Source organism: Pongo pygmaeus, chromosome 6, assembly GCF_028885625.2.
Source record: "Pongo pygmaeus isolate AG05252 chromosome 6, NHGRI_mPonPyg2-v2.0_pri, whole genome shotgun sequence".
NCBI classification, from domain to species: domain Eukaryota; kingdom Metazoa; phylum Chordata; class Mammalia; order Primates; family Hominidae; genus Pongo; species Pongo pygmaeus.
The window spans coordinates 22538215-22554529 of NC_072379.2; the positions used below are offsets into that span (position 1 = coordinate 22538215).

Consider the following 16315-nt stretch of genomic DNA (forward strand, 5'->3'; position numbering starts at 1 on the left):
AAGATCTACCTCCAGTAATATTTTTCTTTCTCTATTACTTCCCTTAGCAAAAAATGTGTAACTTCCAATCTTAAATTCTTCACCAATGCTTTGACACTTTGGCTAAATCAAAAGCATACTGAGGGCAGGGTGTGGTGGTTCACACCTGTACTCTCAGCACTTCGGGAGGCCGAGGTGAGCGGATCACAAGGTCAGGAGTTTGAGACCAGCCTGGCCAACATGGTGAAATCCCATTTCTTCTAAAAATACAAAAATTGGCCAGCCATGGTGGCATGCACCTGTAATCCCAGCTACTCTGGAGGCTGAGACAGAAGAATTGCTTGAACCCGGGAGGCGAAGGTTGCAGTGAGCTGAAATCATGCCACTGCACTCCAGCCTGGGAGACAAAGTGAGACTCCGTCTCAAAAACAAAACAAAACAAAACAAACAAACAAAAAAACCCATGCTTAACCTATGAGTTAAGCACTGAGTTTTGTCTTCTCCACTGCAGAACTCCCGGACAAGGATAATTTTCTTACCCTACTACAGAATTTCTCAACCATTTTCCATGCCATAATCCACAAAAAATCTATTTGGCACACTGACTGACCTTAAGTAATTGCCCCAAGGTACTGTGAGAGCTGAAGGAGCAGTATTTCAGGACACACCCATTAACCCAACTTGAGAACATTTATTCACCTTAGTATTCATGAGAATGATCAACTGCACAAATTTGTAAACACCTAATACACACACATAATTCATACTTGATTCCCAACACTTATTTCCTGACAATACAAAACTTCATACTAAATGGCCATTTATTAGTTCTTGGCAGCATAAGTTCCTAAGGTAGTGGATGATCTACAAATTGTGGCCACTTACCCTGACAATGCACAATGGCAAACAAAAAGATGGGAAAGAAAGAAAGGTACACTTAGAGCTCTAATAAAGAAACTAGGCCGGGCACGGTGGCTCATGCCTGTAATCCTAACACTTTGGAAGGCCGAGGTGGGCAGATCACTTGAGGACAGGGGTCCAAGACCAGCCTGGCCAACATGGCAAAACCCCATCTCTACTAAAAATACAAAATTTAGTTGGGCATGGTGGCATGCACCTGGAATCCCAGCTACTCGGAAAGCTGAGGCAGGAGAATTGCTTGAGCCTGGTTGCAGTGAACCTAGATCACACCACTGCACTCCAGCCTGGGTGACAGAGTGAGACTCTGTATCAAGAAAAGGAAGAAAGAAAAAAAAATCTTGGGTTACCCCTACACTGCATCTGTTCATATTGATAAATCACAGAGTGCCTATATTGAGCTTCTGCAAAAGATTTCTTGGGGAGGTGAAAGCAGCAGCAGTTCCATCATTTTAAAAGATTAATTTTTAAAAGCTTCAAGATTAATCTGTGCTTTTAAAAAGGATTTCACAACTATCTTACCTGTTGTATTTGTTCTTGGCTGAGTGACTTCAGTTGTATTGTGAGTAAGAAGTTCTGGTCTGTAAAAAGAGTTGATATTAATATTATAATAAAACATTTAGAAGATATTTACAGGTCTTTCTCACACAGCTTTGCACTGCTAACTATTATTATTTAAGAAAGAGTCTCATTCTGTCATCCAGGCTGGAGTGCAGTGGCACAATCTTGACTCACTGCAACCTCTGCCTCCCATGTTCAAGCTATTCTCCTGCCTCAGCCTCCCGAGTAGCTGGGACCGCAAGTTTGCACCACCACACTTGGCTAATTTTTGTATTTTTAGTAGACACAGGGTTTTGCCATGTTGGCCAGGCTGGTCTTCAACTTCTGACCTCAGGTAATCCACGCACCTCAGCCTCCCAAAGGGCTGGGATTACAAGCATGAGCCACTGCACCTGGCCAGTTTTTAAACATAATCCATTTTGCCTTCATTTTACAGTGAAAAAAATTCATTTTGGTGACTTGAATTTTGAAAATAGCAATTTTCAGACATTCAGGTGAGACCACTGGATGTCTGCAAAGTCATCTTTTTTGTAAGATAAATATGCAAAAGTCACTTTTCCCCCAAACCAGCTCAATTATATTTCTGAATCTTAAGATGAACTGTCCCACAGCACAGCCAGAAGGTGTTTGCTGTATCATCTTAAACCTTTCCTCTCCCTTATAACTCAGTCCCAACGAATATACACAGATGCACAACCTCAATCAGTAAGCAAGACTCTACCCACTTCAACATTCCTTCCACGAACAGAGAGAGGCCTTCTCTTCCTACCCCCAACACTCAAACTACCCATGTGTTTCCATTCAAAATCAAGCAGAATAACTCTTCTAAAGGGCAGATCCAAAGTATTTTAAGAGGAAACTGCTATGAGACCATTTAATGACTGCCACTGCTTCTGTAGGATCCAAGGCCTTCCTCTGGCCACAAAAGTCTATCTAAGCAATCCCACCACAACCACATGGCACCCCTCACTCCACAAAGAATGGGTAATGTATGTGAAGATGTGAGAGATGTGAGCATATTTGACTCCTCTCTGCCTTTACTCATATTTGAAACACACTGCCTCCCTTCTGGATGCACAAGTGACTGATCTGGGTGTGCCATCCTTGCCTTCTCCCCAAAAAATGTTCAATAAATCTTCATTGCATTTTTCTTAGTATTAAGCCTCCCAAGGACACGGTTCTGCTAGACCCAAATTTGCACATCTGACGCTTATACTAAATAAATGTTTGTTCAATAAATGAATCTAAATGTTAATTTTAATATAAAGAAGTCATGATGAAAGGGGAACAAAAGGCCCATCTTTGTCAAATTAATCTCTCCTTAGGGAAGACAATGAATTTGTTTCTGCAGATTATCATCTTACCTCTTCATAACAAATTTAATTCGATTGCCCTCTTGAAAGATGTTTTCCAGCCTTGGGATTCCATACCATGAGGGTCTTCTGAAAGGAATGTTTTCTGGTAGTCCTTCCACATTCACATGTGCTTCAAATTTTTGGTACGATATAGCCTTGGCTTCAGTGCTCCCCAAGGCTTCAGCTGAACACAACCAAAACGATTCAGAAGATTATGTTTGTGTTGAAATCAGATTTTAGTACATTCCAAAGCAAGGTGCAGGTCAATTTTTTTTTAATTGGAAAAACTCTAGAAACATATTTACCAACTATTGAAACAGACTTAAAGCAAAGGTAAGTATAAATGACCCATCATTAGACAGATCAACGAGACAGAAAATTAACAAGGATATTAAGGACTTGAACTCAGTTCTGGACAAAGCAGACCTAATAGACATCTACAGAACTCTCCACCCAAATCCACAGAATATACATTCTTCTCAGCACCTCATCGCACTTATTCTAAAATTGATCACATAATTGGAAGTAAATGCAAACGCAAAAGAACAAAAATAATAACAGTCTCTCAGACCACAGTGCAATTAAATTAGAACTCAGGATTAAGAAACTCACTCAAAACCACACAACTACATGGCAACTGAACAACCTGCTCCTGAATGACTAGAGGGTAAATAACAAAATTAAGGCAGAAATAAAGAGGTTCTTCAAAACCAATGAGAACAAAGACACAACATACCAGAATCTCTGGGACACATTTAAAGCAGTGTTTAGAGAGAAATTTATAACACTCAAGGCCCATAAGAGAAAGCAGGAAAGACTTAAAATTGACACCCTAACATCAAAATTAAAAGAACTAGAGAAGCAAGGGGAAACAAATTCAAAAACTAACAGAAGACAAGAAATAACTAAGATCAGGGCAGAACTGAAGGAGATAGAGACAAGAAAAACCCTTCAAAAATTCAATGAATCCAGGAGCTGATTTTTTGAAAACATCAACAAAATAGATAGACTGCTAGCCAGACTAACAAAGAGACAAGAATCAAACAGACACAATAAAAAATGATAAAGGTGTTATTACCACTGATCCCACAGAAATACAAACTACCATCAGGGAATACTATAAACACCTCTATGCAACTAAACTAGAAAATCTAGAAGAAACAGATAAATTCCTGGGCACATACACCCTCCCAAGTCTAAAGCAGGAAGAAGTCAAATCCCTGAATAGACCAATAACAAGTCCCGAAATTGAGGCAGTAATTAATAAGTCTACCAACCAAAAGTAGTCCAGGACCAGACAGATTCACAGCCACATTCTAACAGAAGTACAAAGTGGAGCTGGTACCATTCCTTCTGAAACTATTCTAAATAATAGGAAAAGAGGGACTCTTCCCTAACTCATTTTATGAGGCCAGCGTCACCCAGATAAAACCTGGTAGAGACACAACAAAAAAGAAAATTTCAGGCCAATATCCCTGATGAACATCGATGCAAAAATCCTCAATAAAATACTGACAAACCGAATCCAGCAACACATCAAAAAGCTTATCCACCACGATCAAGTCAGCTTCATACCTGGGATGCAAGGCTGGTTCAACATACACAAATGAATAAACGTAATCCATCACATAAACAGAACCAGTGATAAAAACCACATGATTATCTCAATAGATGCAGAAAAGGCCTTCGAAAAATTTCAACACCGCTTCATGCTAAAAACTCTCAATAAACTAGATATGGATGAAACATATCTCAAAATAATAAGAGCTATTTATGACAAACCCACAGCCAATATCACGCCAAATGGGCAAAGTCTGGAAGCATTCCCTTTGAAAACTGGCACAAGACAAGGAGGCCCTCTCTCACCACCCCTATTCAACATAGCATTAGAAGTTCTGGCCAGGGTAATCAGGCAAGAGAAAGAAATCAAGGGTATTCAAATAGGAAGAGCGGAAGTCAAATTTCTGTTTCCAGATGACATGATTGTGTATTTAGAAAACCCCATCGTCTCAGTTCCAAATCTCCTTAAGCTGATAAGCAACTTCAGCAAAGTCTCAGAATACAAAATCAATGTGTATCCCTACACAACAATAAAAGACAAACAGAGAGCCAAATCATGAGTGAACTCCCATTCACAACTGCTACAAAGAGAATAAAATGCCTAGGAATACAACTTACAAGGGATGTGAAGGACCTCTTCAAGGAGAACTACAAACCACTGCTCAAGGAAATAAGAGAGGACACAAATAAATGAAACAACATTCCATGCGCATGGATAGGAAGAATCAATATTGTGAAAATGGCCATACTGCCCAAAGTAATTTATACATTCAATGCTATCCCTATCAAGCTATCATTGACTTTCTTCACAGAATTGGGAAAAACTACTTTAAATTTCATATGGAACCAAAAAAGAGCCCACAGAGCCAAGACAATCCTAAGCAAAAAGCACAAAGCTAGAAGTATCAGGCTACCTGACTTCAAACTATGCTACAAGGCTACAGTAACTGAAACAGCATGGTATTGGTACCAAAACAGATATATAGACCAATGGAACAGAATAGAGGCCTCAGAAATAAAACCACACATCTACAACCATCTGATCTTTGACAACCCTGACAAAAACAAGAAATGGGGAAACGATTTCCTATTTAATAAATGGTGTTGGGAAAACTGCTTGAGCCATATGCAGAAACTGAAACTGGACCACTTCCTTACACCTTCTACAAAAATTAACTTAAGATGGATTGAAGACTTAAACGTAAGACCTAAAGCCCTAAAAACCCTAGAAGAAAACCTAGGCAATACCATTTAGGGCATAGGCATGGGCAAAGACTTCATGACTAAAACACCAAAAGCAATGGCAACAAAAGCCAAAGCTAACAAATCAGATCTAACTAAAACTAAAGACCTTCTGCACAGCAAAAGGAACTGTCATCAGAGTGAACAAGCGAACTACAGAATGGGAGAAAATTTGTGCAATCTATCCATCTGATAAAGGGCTAATTTCCAGAATCTACAAAGAACCTAAACAAATTTACAAGAAAAAAAAAAAAATCAAGTGTTGAGATATGAACAGACACTTCTCAAAAGAAGACATTTATGCAGCTAAAGAACATACGAAAAAAAGGCTTATCATCACCGGTCATTAGAGAAATGCAAATAAAAACCACCCCAGTTAGAATGGCGATCATTAAAAAGTCAGTAAACAGCAGATGCTGGAGGGGATGTGGAGAAATAGGAATGCTTTTACACTATTTTTTGGGAGTGTAAATTAGTTCAACCATTGTAGAAGACAGTGTAGTGATTCCTCAAGGATCTAGAACCAGAAATGCCATTTGATCCAGCAATCCCATTACTGGGCATACACCTAAAGGATTATAAATCATTCTACTATAAAGACACCTGCACAAGTATGTTCATTGTGGCACTATTCACAGTAGCAAAAATTTAGAATTAACCCAAAAGTTCATCAATGATAGACTGGATAAAGAAAATGTGGCACATATACACCATAGAATACTATCCAGGTGTAAAAAAGGATGGGTTCATGTCCTTTGCAGGAACATGGATGAAGCTGGAAACCATCATTCTTAGCAGACTAAAGAAGAGAAAATCAAAAACTGCATGTTCTCACTCATAAGTGGGAGTTGAACAATGAGAACACATGGACACAGGGAGTGGAGTATCTCACATCGGGGCCTGTCAGGGGGTGGAGGGCTAAAGAAGGGATAGCATTAGGAGAAATACCTAATGTAGATGAGGGGTTGATGGGTGCAGCAAACCACCATGGCATGTGTATAGCTATGTAACAAAACTGCACATTCTGCACATGTACCCCAGAACTTAAAGTATAATAAAAATAATAATAATCACAAAATGCGGCCCCCAATCCAAGGCCACAATTTAATTAGAGCCTATAAAACAGGACAAACAAAAATGTCACTCTGTTTCCTTCACTCCACAGCTTGTATGTGTGGCTTACAATGCGTTTACTTTAATATCAGTCTTGATAAACTCTGGGGCAGAAAACCAGGGGTAACCCACCTAATCCTTTCATGAAATGTCTAACATGGCCTCGAGTGTGTGGTATCTTTCTCAAGCCCCCATGCTTCAGTGCCATTTGCTGATGGCCCTTCCCCATGAGTGAAGAAGCTGTGTCACTAGTTGAACACTAGGTACAAGAGAGCATGAGAATCATGCTTGCAGCTGTAGTTAGCTGGGGGGCTAGTGGGCGGCACTGCTCCATGACTGTACATTCTGAGTTCTCCCATTTTAATGATAACTGTATATGTTTTCTATCTTTGAAGATTCTTGCATTTTTACATATCAGAATCCCAAGGCTGATAAATATTTAAAAAATTAAAATAATAATAATAAAAATAGCCAGGCACAGTGGCTCATGCCTGTAATCCCAATACTTTGGGAGGCCAATGTGGGCGGATCACAAGGTCAGGAGATCGAGACCATCCTGGCTAATATGGCGAAACCCCATCTCTCCTAAAAATACAAAAAATTAGCCAGGTGTGGTGGCGGATGCCTGTAGTCCCAGCTACTTGGGAGGCTGAGGCAGGAGAATGGTGTGAACCTGGGAGGCGGAGCTAGCAGTTAGCGGAGATCATGCCACTGCACTCCAGTCTGGTTGACAGAGTGAGACTCCATCTCAAAAATAAATAAATAAATAACAATAAATGACCCATCATTAACAGCCAGATTTTGGCAAATTTAACTGTCCTGGTCCCAAGACAATCTTAATAACTCTAAGATCTTAAAAGAATAAACACTATTTTTCAATATTCTTAGAAAGAGAGAGAAAGAAAATCATTATAGACAATAAAGAATACAACCTAAACACTATTTGTTTTTTTCTTTCTTTCTTTCTTTTTTTTTTTTTTTTTTTTGAGACGGAGTCTTGCTTTGTCACCCAGGCTGGAGTGCAGTAGCATGATCTCGGTTCATTTCAACCTCCGCCTCCTGGGTTCAAGTGATTCTCCTGCCACAGCCTCCTGAGCAGCTAAGATTACAGGTGCCCGCCACCACGCCTGGCTAATTTTTGTACTTTTCAGTAGAGTTGGGGTTTCACCATGTTGGCCAGGCTGGTCTCAAACTCCTGACCTCAAGTGATCCACCCACCTCAGCCTCCCAAAGTGCTGGGATTACAGGCATGAGCCACTGCACCTGGCCTGCAAATACTATTTGGAAGCAGCCTTTTGCTACTAACTGCTCATGACCGTAATAACCCTCCTCCATTGGCTGCTGCAAACTGGCACATTTCAGGCTAAACTTTCATCTACACAGGAACAACAAGATCAATCTTCTTTACCCCTTTAACCTTGTGAGCATGCTATTAAAAAAAAATTTCCACAAAGAATTAATGGAATGGGAAATTTAAAAAGTAAGCAGAGGCCTGTTTAGATTACAAGAAGCATAACAACCAAAGTTAGCACATGAAGATTGTTTGGATCCAGATTTAAAGCAAAATTTTTCAGATAATAAGAAAATGAGATACTGTTCAGGTAAGAGTGAGGAAACTTGGCTAGGTGCAGTGGCTCACACCTGTAACCCCAGCACTTTGGGAGGCCGAGGTGGGAGGATCACCTGAGGTCAGGAGTTCAAGACCAGCCTGGCCAATATGGTGAAACCCTGTCTCTACTAAAAATACAAAAATTAGCTGGGTGTGGTGGCGTGCGCCTGTAATCCCAGCTACTCAGGAGGCTGAGGCAGGAGAATCGTTGGAGCACAGGGGGCAGAGGCTGCAGTGAGCCGAGATTACACCATTGCACTCCAGCCTGGGCGACAGTGCAAGACTCTGTCTCAAAAAAAAAAAAAAAAAAAAAAGAAAGAAAGAAGAGTGAGGAAACTCAACTAAGGGCTGCATATGAGCTGATACCAAAAAACCATTGTTCATTTTGTCAGATGTGATGAGATAGTGGCTGTGTAGGAATACATAAATGCTGTTCAGGGATGCACACTGAACAGATAAAATGATGTGATGACTGATTTGCTTTACAATATTCCCACAAAGGGAGGTAAAAGAACAGAAGAACAAAATGTGGGACAATCTTAAAGATCACAGAAATTGAGGAATGGGTATTTTAGTAGTCATTGTACTATTTTCTCTACTTCTGAATAGGTATAAAAATTGTAATTTAAAAATGTAAACTAAAACAGCCAGGCGCAGTGACTCATACCTGTAATCCCAGCACTTTGGGAGGCCGAGACAGGTGGATCACATGAGTCAGGAGTTCGAGACCAGCCTGGTCAACATGGTGAAAGCCTGTCTCTGCCAAAAATACAAAAAAACAAAAAAAAATCAGCCAGGTATGGTGGCAGGCACCTGTAGTCCCAGCTACTCAGGAGGCTAAGGCAAGAGAATCACTTGAACCCAGGAGATGGAGGCTGAAGTGAGCTGAGATTTTGCCACTGCACTCCAACCTGGGTGACAGAGTGAGAATCCACCTCAAAAAAAAAAAAAAAAAAAAAAAAGAAAGAAAAAAGTATAAATGAATTGACTAATCCCTGCTCTGAAGCCACATCCAAACAGAACTCTAAAAAAAAGATTCAAGCAATTTACATGGTGCTGTTTATATACACCTCTCCCTCACACCTCTGTAACATTTAAATATTTTGCAACATGATGGGTGGGAGTGGCTCAAAGCTGGACATGCTGGCATGTGCCTGTAGCCCCAGCTACTTAGGAGACTGAGGAGACTGAGGCAGGAGGATAACTTGAACACAGGAGTTCTAGTCCAGCCCAGACAACATAACAAGACCCTGTTTCTTTTTTTTTTTTGAGATGGAGTTTGACTCTTGTTGCCCAGGCTGGAGTGCAATGGTGCAATCTCGGCTCACTGCAACCTCTGCCTCCTGGGTTCAAGTTATTCTCCTGCCTCAGCCTCCCGAGTACCTGGGATTACAGTCACACACCACCACACCCAGCTAATTTTATATTTTTAGCAGAGATGGGGTTTCTCCATGCTGGTCAGGCTGGTCTTGAACTCCCGACCTCAGGTGATCTGCCTTCCAAAATGCTGGGATTACAGGCATGGGCCACCACATCATGTCAATCCTGTTTCTTTAGAAAGAAAGGTTGGGGAGCTGTCAGGGAGCTCATTGATGAATTATTTTGGCAATATCAACAATTGCTATCAAAACACAACTATAAAATCCAAAATTATATCTATTCCCAGATCTTTCTCCTTACTTCCAAACTCATTTATTCAACTGTCTCCTCCACCTCCACACCTCAACTTAAATGTCAACTCAAAATAAATTAATAATCAATTTCTGTGTTCTTAGATTGGCTTTCCTCTAACATCTCAAGACTTGTCTTAAATTCTTACTTAATGTTATTAGCACCAAATCTGAAGGACTCTAGTATAGAGACTCTTTGATATAAGAAACATGTGTTTTTGAGAAACCACACAAAATGAAATAATTATTATAGCTGTAAAAACAAATGTGCCCATAAACAAAAAACAGTAAAGGATTAGAGGCTTTCAGTCACACTAGAGAGTGATGTTAAATTAAATTATTCTGTTAATTCAAGAAAATATATAAACCTAATTCCAACGAATTTGCTATAAAATAAAAAAGAACCAATTGTTGAAGTTGAGAGTGAAAAAAGTGGAAGTTTTAGAAAGAGGTGAGGCCAACTGCAGAATGTGCTCATTACATATCATCAAGGCTGCCCCAATCACACCCCCTACCTCCCCATCCCCTTATTCTACTTAATTCTACCCCAGACCTTAACACCTTACACTGTAAATATCTCCTACTTACTACACGTCTCCCCACCAGATCGAATGCTCCAGAATGTATGGGGCAGTTCCCCCGCACCTCACTCACAGGTGCCAAATGACTGCAGGATTATGAGGCTGGAAGTGTAAATATTTCCTCAATACTTGCAGTGGTTCACAGCAATGAAAAATCTAAGATCTCCTCTCTCCCTTTCAGGAACCTTAAAGAAAGCAGCAATACTGTCAGAGGCATTTGAAAGAGAGCAACTCGATCTTAAATAGGAGCTGGGTAAAATGAGGCTGAGACCTACTGAGCTGCATTCCCAGATGGTTAAGACTTTCTAAGTCACAGGGTGAGGGAGGTCAGCACAATACACACGTCATAAAGACCTTGCTGATAAAATGGGTTGCAGTAAAAAAAGCCAGCCAAAACCAAGATAACCATGAGAGTGACCTCTGCTCATCCTCACTGTGATACTCCCATCAACTCCATGGCAGTTTACAAATGCCATGGCAATGTCAGAAAGTTGTTCTGTATGGTCTAAAAGGTGAACCATAAAATTAATCCACTCCTGGCCGTGTGCAGTGGCTCTCACCTGTAATCTCAGCACTCTGGGAGGCCAAGGCGGGTGGATCACCTGAGGTCAGGAGTTTAAGACTAGCCAGGCCAACAAGGTGAAACCCTGTCTCTACAAGAAATACAAAAAAAATTAGTTGGGTGTGGTGGTACATGCCTGTGATCCCAGCTATTCAGGAGGCTGAGGAAGGAGAATCACTTGAACCCAGGAGGCAGAGGTTGCAGTGAGCCGAGATCACACCAGTGTACTCCAGCCTGGACTCCATCTCAAAAAAAAAAAAAAAACAAAAAAACACAGTATGAGAGGCTGGGCATTGTGGTTCATGCCTACAATCCAAGTATGTTGGGAAGCTGAGGTAGGTGGATCACCTGAGGTCACAAGTTCAAGACCAGCCTGACCAACATGGTGAAACCCCATCTCTACTAAAAATACAAAAATTAGCTGGGCATAGTGGCAGGTGCCAGTAATCCCACCGACTTGGGAGGCTGAGGCAGGACAACCACTTGAACCTGGGAGGTGGAAGTTTCAGTGATCTGAGACCGCACCACCGCACTCCAGCCTGCGTAACATGAGCAAAACTCTGTCTCAAAAACATAACAATAAGAGAAAACTGAAGCTGAGTCCTACCCATTGTATTTACTTTCCTAAATAAAACAACATTATAAAAAACATTACTCAGTAATATAATTTAGTTGAAGGGGAAAAAAACAGACTTATCAAAGTTTTTTGCAAAAAAGCTGATCCATCATTTTCCATCATTTAGTGATTCTGGCATACCATATTCCTTCCCCATCAAAATCACAGGAACACAAGTTTTCTCAATCTAATGGGTTTAATAACTTGGGTTATTAAATATTATTATAAAATAGGCAGTATTTTTTTTCCTGTGACTATTTTTTTTTTTTGAGATGCAGTCTTGTTCTGTCGCACACGCTGGAGTGCAGTGGCACGATCTCGGCTCACTGCAAGCTCCGCCTCCCGGGTTCATGCCATTCTCCGGCCTCAGCCTCCTGAGTAGCTGGGACTACAGGCGCCCGCCACCACGCCCGGCTAATTTTTTGTATTTTTAGTAGAGACAGGGTTTCACCGTGTTAGCCAGGAGGGTCTCAATCTCCTGACCTAGTGCTCCACCCGCCTCAGCCTCCCAAAGTGCTGGGATTACAGGCATGAGCCACCGCACCTGGCACCTGTGACTAATATTATTTCTAAGACCCAGAATGTATTTATTACCGAAACAATGCTGACATACACTGCACAAAAAAAGAACCAGACATTCATTAAAGCTAGGAAAAAGCAGAACTCAGTGTGTTCAAGAACCACTAGCAAGCAGGACAGGTTGTCTCATGCCTGTAATGCCAGTACTTTGGGAGGCTGAGGTGGGCAGATCACCTGAGGTCAGGAGTTCCAGACCAGCCTGGCCAACATGGTGAAACCCAAACTCTACTGCAAATAAAAAATTAGGCAGGTGTGGTGGCAGGTGCCTGTAATCCCAGCTACTTGGGAGGCTGAAGCAGAGAATTGCTTGAACCCAGGTGGTAGAGCTTGCAGTGAGCTGAGATCACACCACTGAACTCCAGTATGGGCAACAGAGGAAAACTCCACCTCAAAAAAAAAAAAAAAAAAAAAAAAAACAGCAAACAGCTAGCAGGTGCCATTTGCTATGGGGAGACTAGGGATATGATCTTGCTGGCAATCCTTCCATTTTAGCAAATCTAAACAGTGTGATTCCATTCTTTTTTGTCTGCACTCCACTCTAGAGCCAAAACAAGAAAATCAATCATATTTCTATTTCTTTCAAAACACACTTAACAATTAAGAGATGATACGCATGGCTCCATGCTCTAAAAGGAACCTTCTTATGTCCTGGGTATCGTGGACATTTGATGAATGCTTGTTCAGTTGGCTAGTGTAGACTTCAATAATAAACTGTTCAGTGCATAATGTCAGATAAATCTTGCATCTGAAAAGTAGGACAAATATTGTTCTTTTAGTTCTGTCTACCCATAAATGCAATACTTACATGTATTTATAATGGGTTAATAAAAAGAAAATGAGTTTAATGTTCAAGAGAGTATTAGAATTTTGACAACATGAATTCTCCTGTCCTGGAACATAATTAAAAGTAAGAGGGATATTATTTCATGTGAAAGGTACCATTAAAAAAATCATTGTTAAGCATTAAATAATTATTTCACATAATCTTCTAATCTGACTTAAGACTGCAGACCTACTGCCTGAAGCTGGTTTATCAAGTTGTAAGTCTTCACGTGTTGAATTCATAAGTTCATGTCTGAAGGGTGAGAATACTTAATATTCACTAGGCAATATTCAGCAAAGTAATATTCACTGGTGCATATTTTACATTTCATTACCAAGGGTGGCTTTGAAAAAAAAAAAAAAAGACAGGCTGGCCATGGTGGCTCATGCCTGTAATCCCAACACTTTGGAAGGCTGAGGCAGACAGATCATGAAGTCAGGAATTCAAGACCAGCCTGGCCAACAAGGTGAAACCCTGTCTCTACTAAACATACAAAAATTATACAGGCATTGTGGCAGGTGCCTGTCATCCCAGCAACTCAGGAGGCTGAGCTAGGAGAATCACTTGAACCTGGGAGGCAGAGATCGCCGTGAGCCAGGATCACACCATTGCACTCCAGCATGGGTGACAACAGCGAAACTCCAGCTGAAGAAAAAAAACAAAAGAAATATCCCATTACTTTAAGGCAATGTAGATACAGCCAGAATTTCTACAGAAGTCTGAACCACATTATAAAGCCAGAAAAACATACTAGCTAATATTATTTAATACATATAGCATTAAATGGAAGACGTAATATTTTCTTTTACTTCTTTTTTTTTTTGAGACAGACTCTCGCCCTATCACCCTGGATGGAGTGCAGTGGCAGAAGCTTGGCTCACTGCAACCTCCGCCTCTTGGGTCCAAGCAATTCTCCTGTCTCAGCCTCCTGAGTAGCCGGGACTATAGGCACCCGACACCATACCTGACTAATTTATGTATTTTTGTAGAGACGGGGTTTCATCGTATTGGTCAGGCTGGTCTTGAACTCCTGACCTCAGGAGCTCCGTCCACCTCAGCCTCCCAAAGTGCTGGGATTACAGGTGTGAGACACCATGCCTGGCCGGAAAAGGCAATATTTTCCAAACATATACATTAGTGTAACCTTATTGGACTTATAAAAATAACTTTTTTTAGTAACAGAAGCAGAAGATTCTCCTGAACTCTATCATTTCAGCTAACATTTATTTACTTAAGATTAAAATAATATAACAGCTATAAAAAGTCAAGAGGTAGCCAGGCACAGTGGCTCATGCCTGTAACCCAAATACTTTGGGAGGCTGAGGCAGGTGAATCACCTGAGGTCAGGACTTTGAGATCAGCCGGGCCAACATGGTGAAACCCCATCTCTACTAAAAATAGAAAAATTAGCCAGGCATGGTGGCAATCACCTGTAGTCCCAGCTACTAGGGAGGCTGTGATGGGAGGATCACTTGAACCTCAGTGGTGGAGGTTGCAGTGAGCTATGATTGCACCACTGCACTCCAGCCTGGGTGACAGAGCAAGACTCTGTTTCAAAGAAAAAAAAGAAAAAGTCAAGAGCACGGAGAGTATTAAATTCAGACATAACCAATGGTCTATCATCAGAACAGCTCCATTTTTTTTGCTATAATTATACGTTAAGGTCAATTCGCTAAACACGAATATTTGTACTAAAGTTTTAAGTGTACCATATAACACATTATTGCTGACTTAGGTTTAATGTCCTTTGCCGTACAACATACCTGAATATCATACTTATATATCACAACAAAAGTATCTTTCCCTAAGGCAATTACCATTAATACTGCTTTAAAGTTATAAAATGTGGGCTGAGGGGTGGCTCACACCTGTAATCCCAGCACTTTGGGAGTCCGAGGCAGGCAGATCACAACGTCAAGAGATCAAGACCATCCTGGCTAACATGGTGAAACCCCGTCTCTACTGAAGTACAAAAATTACCTGGGCATGGTGATGTACCCCTGTAGTCCCAGCTACTTGGGAGGCTGAGGCAGGAGAATTTCTTGAATCCGGGAGGCGGAGGTTGTGGTGAGCTGAGACTGCAACTCCAGCCTAAACAACAAGTGTGAAAGTTTGTCTCAAAAAAAAATATATATATATAATATGAGGATTGTTTTTATAATTTTACAACACCTGAGCAATACTGTCTTTAAACTAAATAATCTAATAAATCACCATCACAACAAAAGCCCCACAAGATATTCTGTTTCACCTTATAAAAAGCACTGACATTTAGTGTGTGGTAATTTGTTGCAGCAGCCACAGGAAACTAGTATTGTACGGAAGCCTCAACACCCACATGAAGGGGCTGGGCATGGTGGCTCATGCCTGTAAGCCCAGCACCTTGTGAGGCCCAGGTGGGTGGATCACTTGAGGTCAGGAATTCGAGACCAGCCTTGCCAACATGGTGAAACCCCGTCTCTAAAAATTACAAAAATTAGCTTGGTGTGGTGACACATGCCTATAATCTCAGCTACTCAGGAGGCTGAGACATGGAAACTGTTTGAACCCAGGGTGAGGCGGAGGTTGCAGTGAGCCAAGATTGTGCCACTGCACCCCAGCCTGGGTGACAGAGTGAGGCTCCATCTCAACAACAACAAAACAAAACAAAACAAAACAAAACAAAATAAAACAAAACAAAACCAAACCCCACCTGAAGAAGGTTTCCGTTCTGTCAACAGTCCCCCACCCAACCCCTCAGAAGCACACAGTCTTTTGCTGTGGGCCATGGAGAGGAAGACGGAAGCGCCTCCTCATTGTAGAGGCCTACCCAGGAGAAACTCAAGGGAAGGCACTGCCAGGCCGGTCCTTCTGCCAAGGCCATTTTCTTTTTTTTTCTTTTTCTTGGGGGGGGGACACAATTTCACTCTGTCTCCCAGACTGCAATGCAGTGGCACAATCTCAGGTCACTTCAACCTCTGACTCCCCAGTTCAAGTAATTCTCCTGCCTCAGCCTCCCGAGTAGCTGGGATTACAGGAACATAACATGTCTAGCTAATTTTTGTATTTTTAGCAGAGATGGGGTTTTGCCATGTTGCCCAGGCTGGACTCAAACTCCTCGCCTCAAGTGATCCACCTATCTCAGCCTCCCAAAGTGCTGAAGAGTGA

The 16315-nt window shown here is 41.3% G+C and overlaps 1 protein-coding gene across 12 annotated transcripts in view; it reads right to left on the bottom strand.

Annotated features, from left to right (window-relative positions):
• Positions 1–16315, bottom strand: part of LOC129040956 (uncharacterized) — a 73079-nt gene that overhangs the window by 44696 nt on the left and 12068 nt on the right. For 11 of the 12 annotated variants that reach the window (XR_010127074.1, XR_010127073.1, XR_010127075.1 and 8 more), the window contains exons 4-6: positions 15149–15259; positions 2823–2997; positions 1420–1478 (exon numbers count right to left, since the gene is read on the bottom strand). Coding sequence is in view for 3 of the 12 variants with exons in the window: in XM_054495911.2 (XP_054351886.1) it covers positions 1420–1478; positions 2823–2997; positions 15149–15259 (345 nt within the window). In the remaining 9 variants the exon portion in view is untranslated. The remainder of the gene's footprint in view (positions 1–1419; positions 1479–2822; positions 2998–15148; positions 15260–16315) is intronic. The other variant, XM_054495915.2, reaches the window with a different exon arrangement.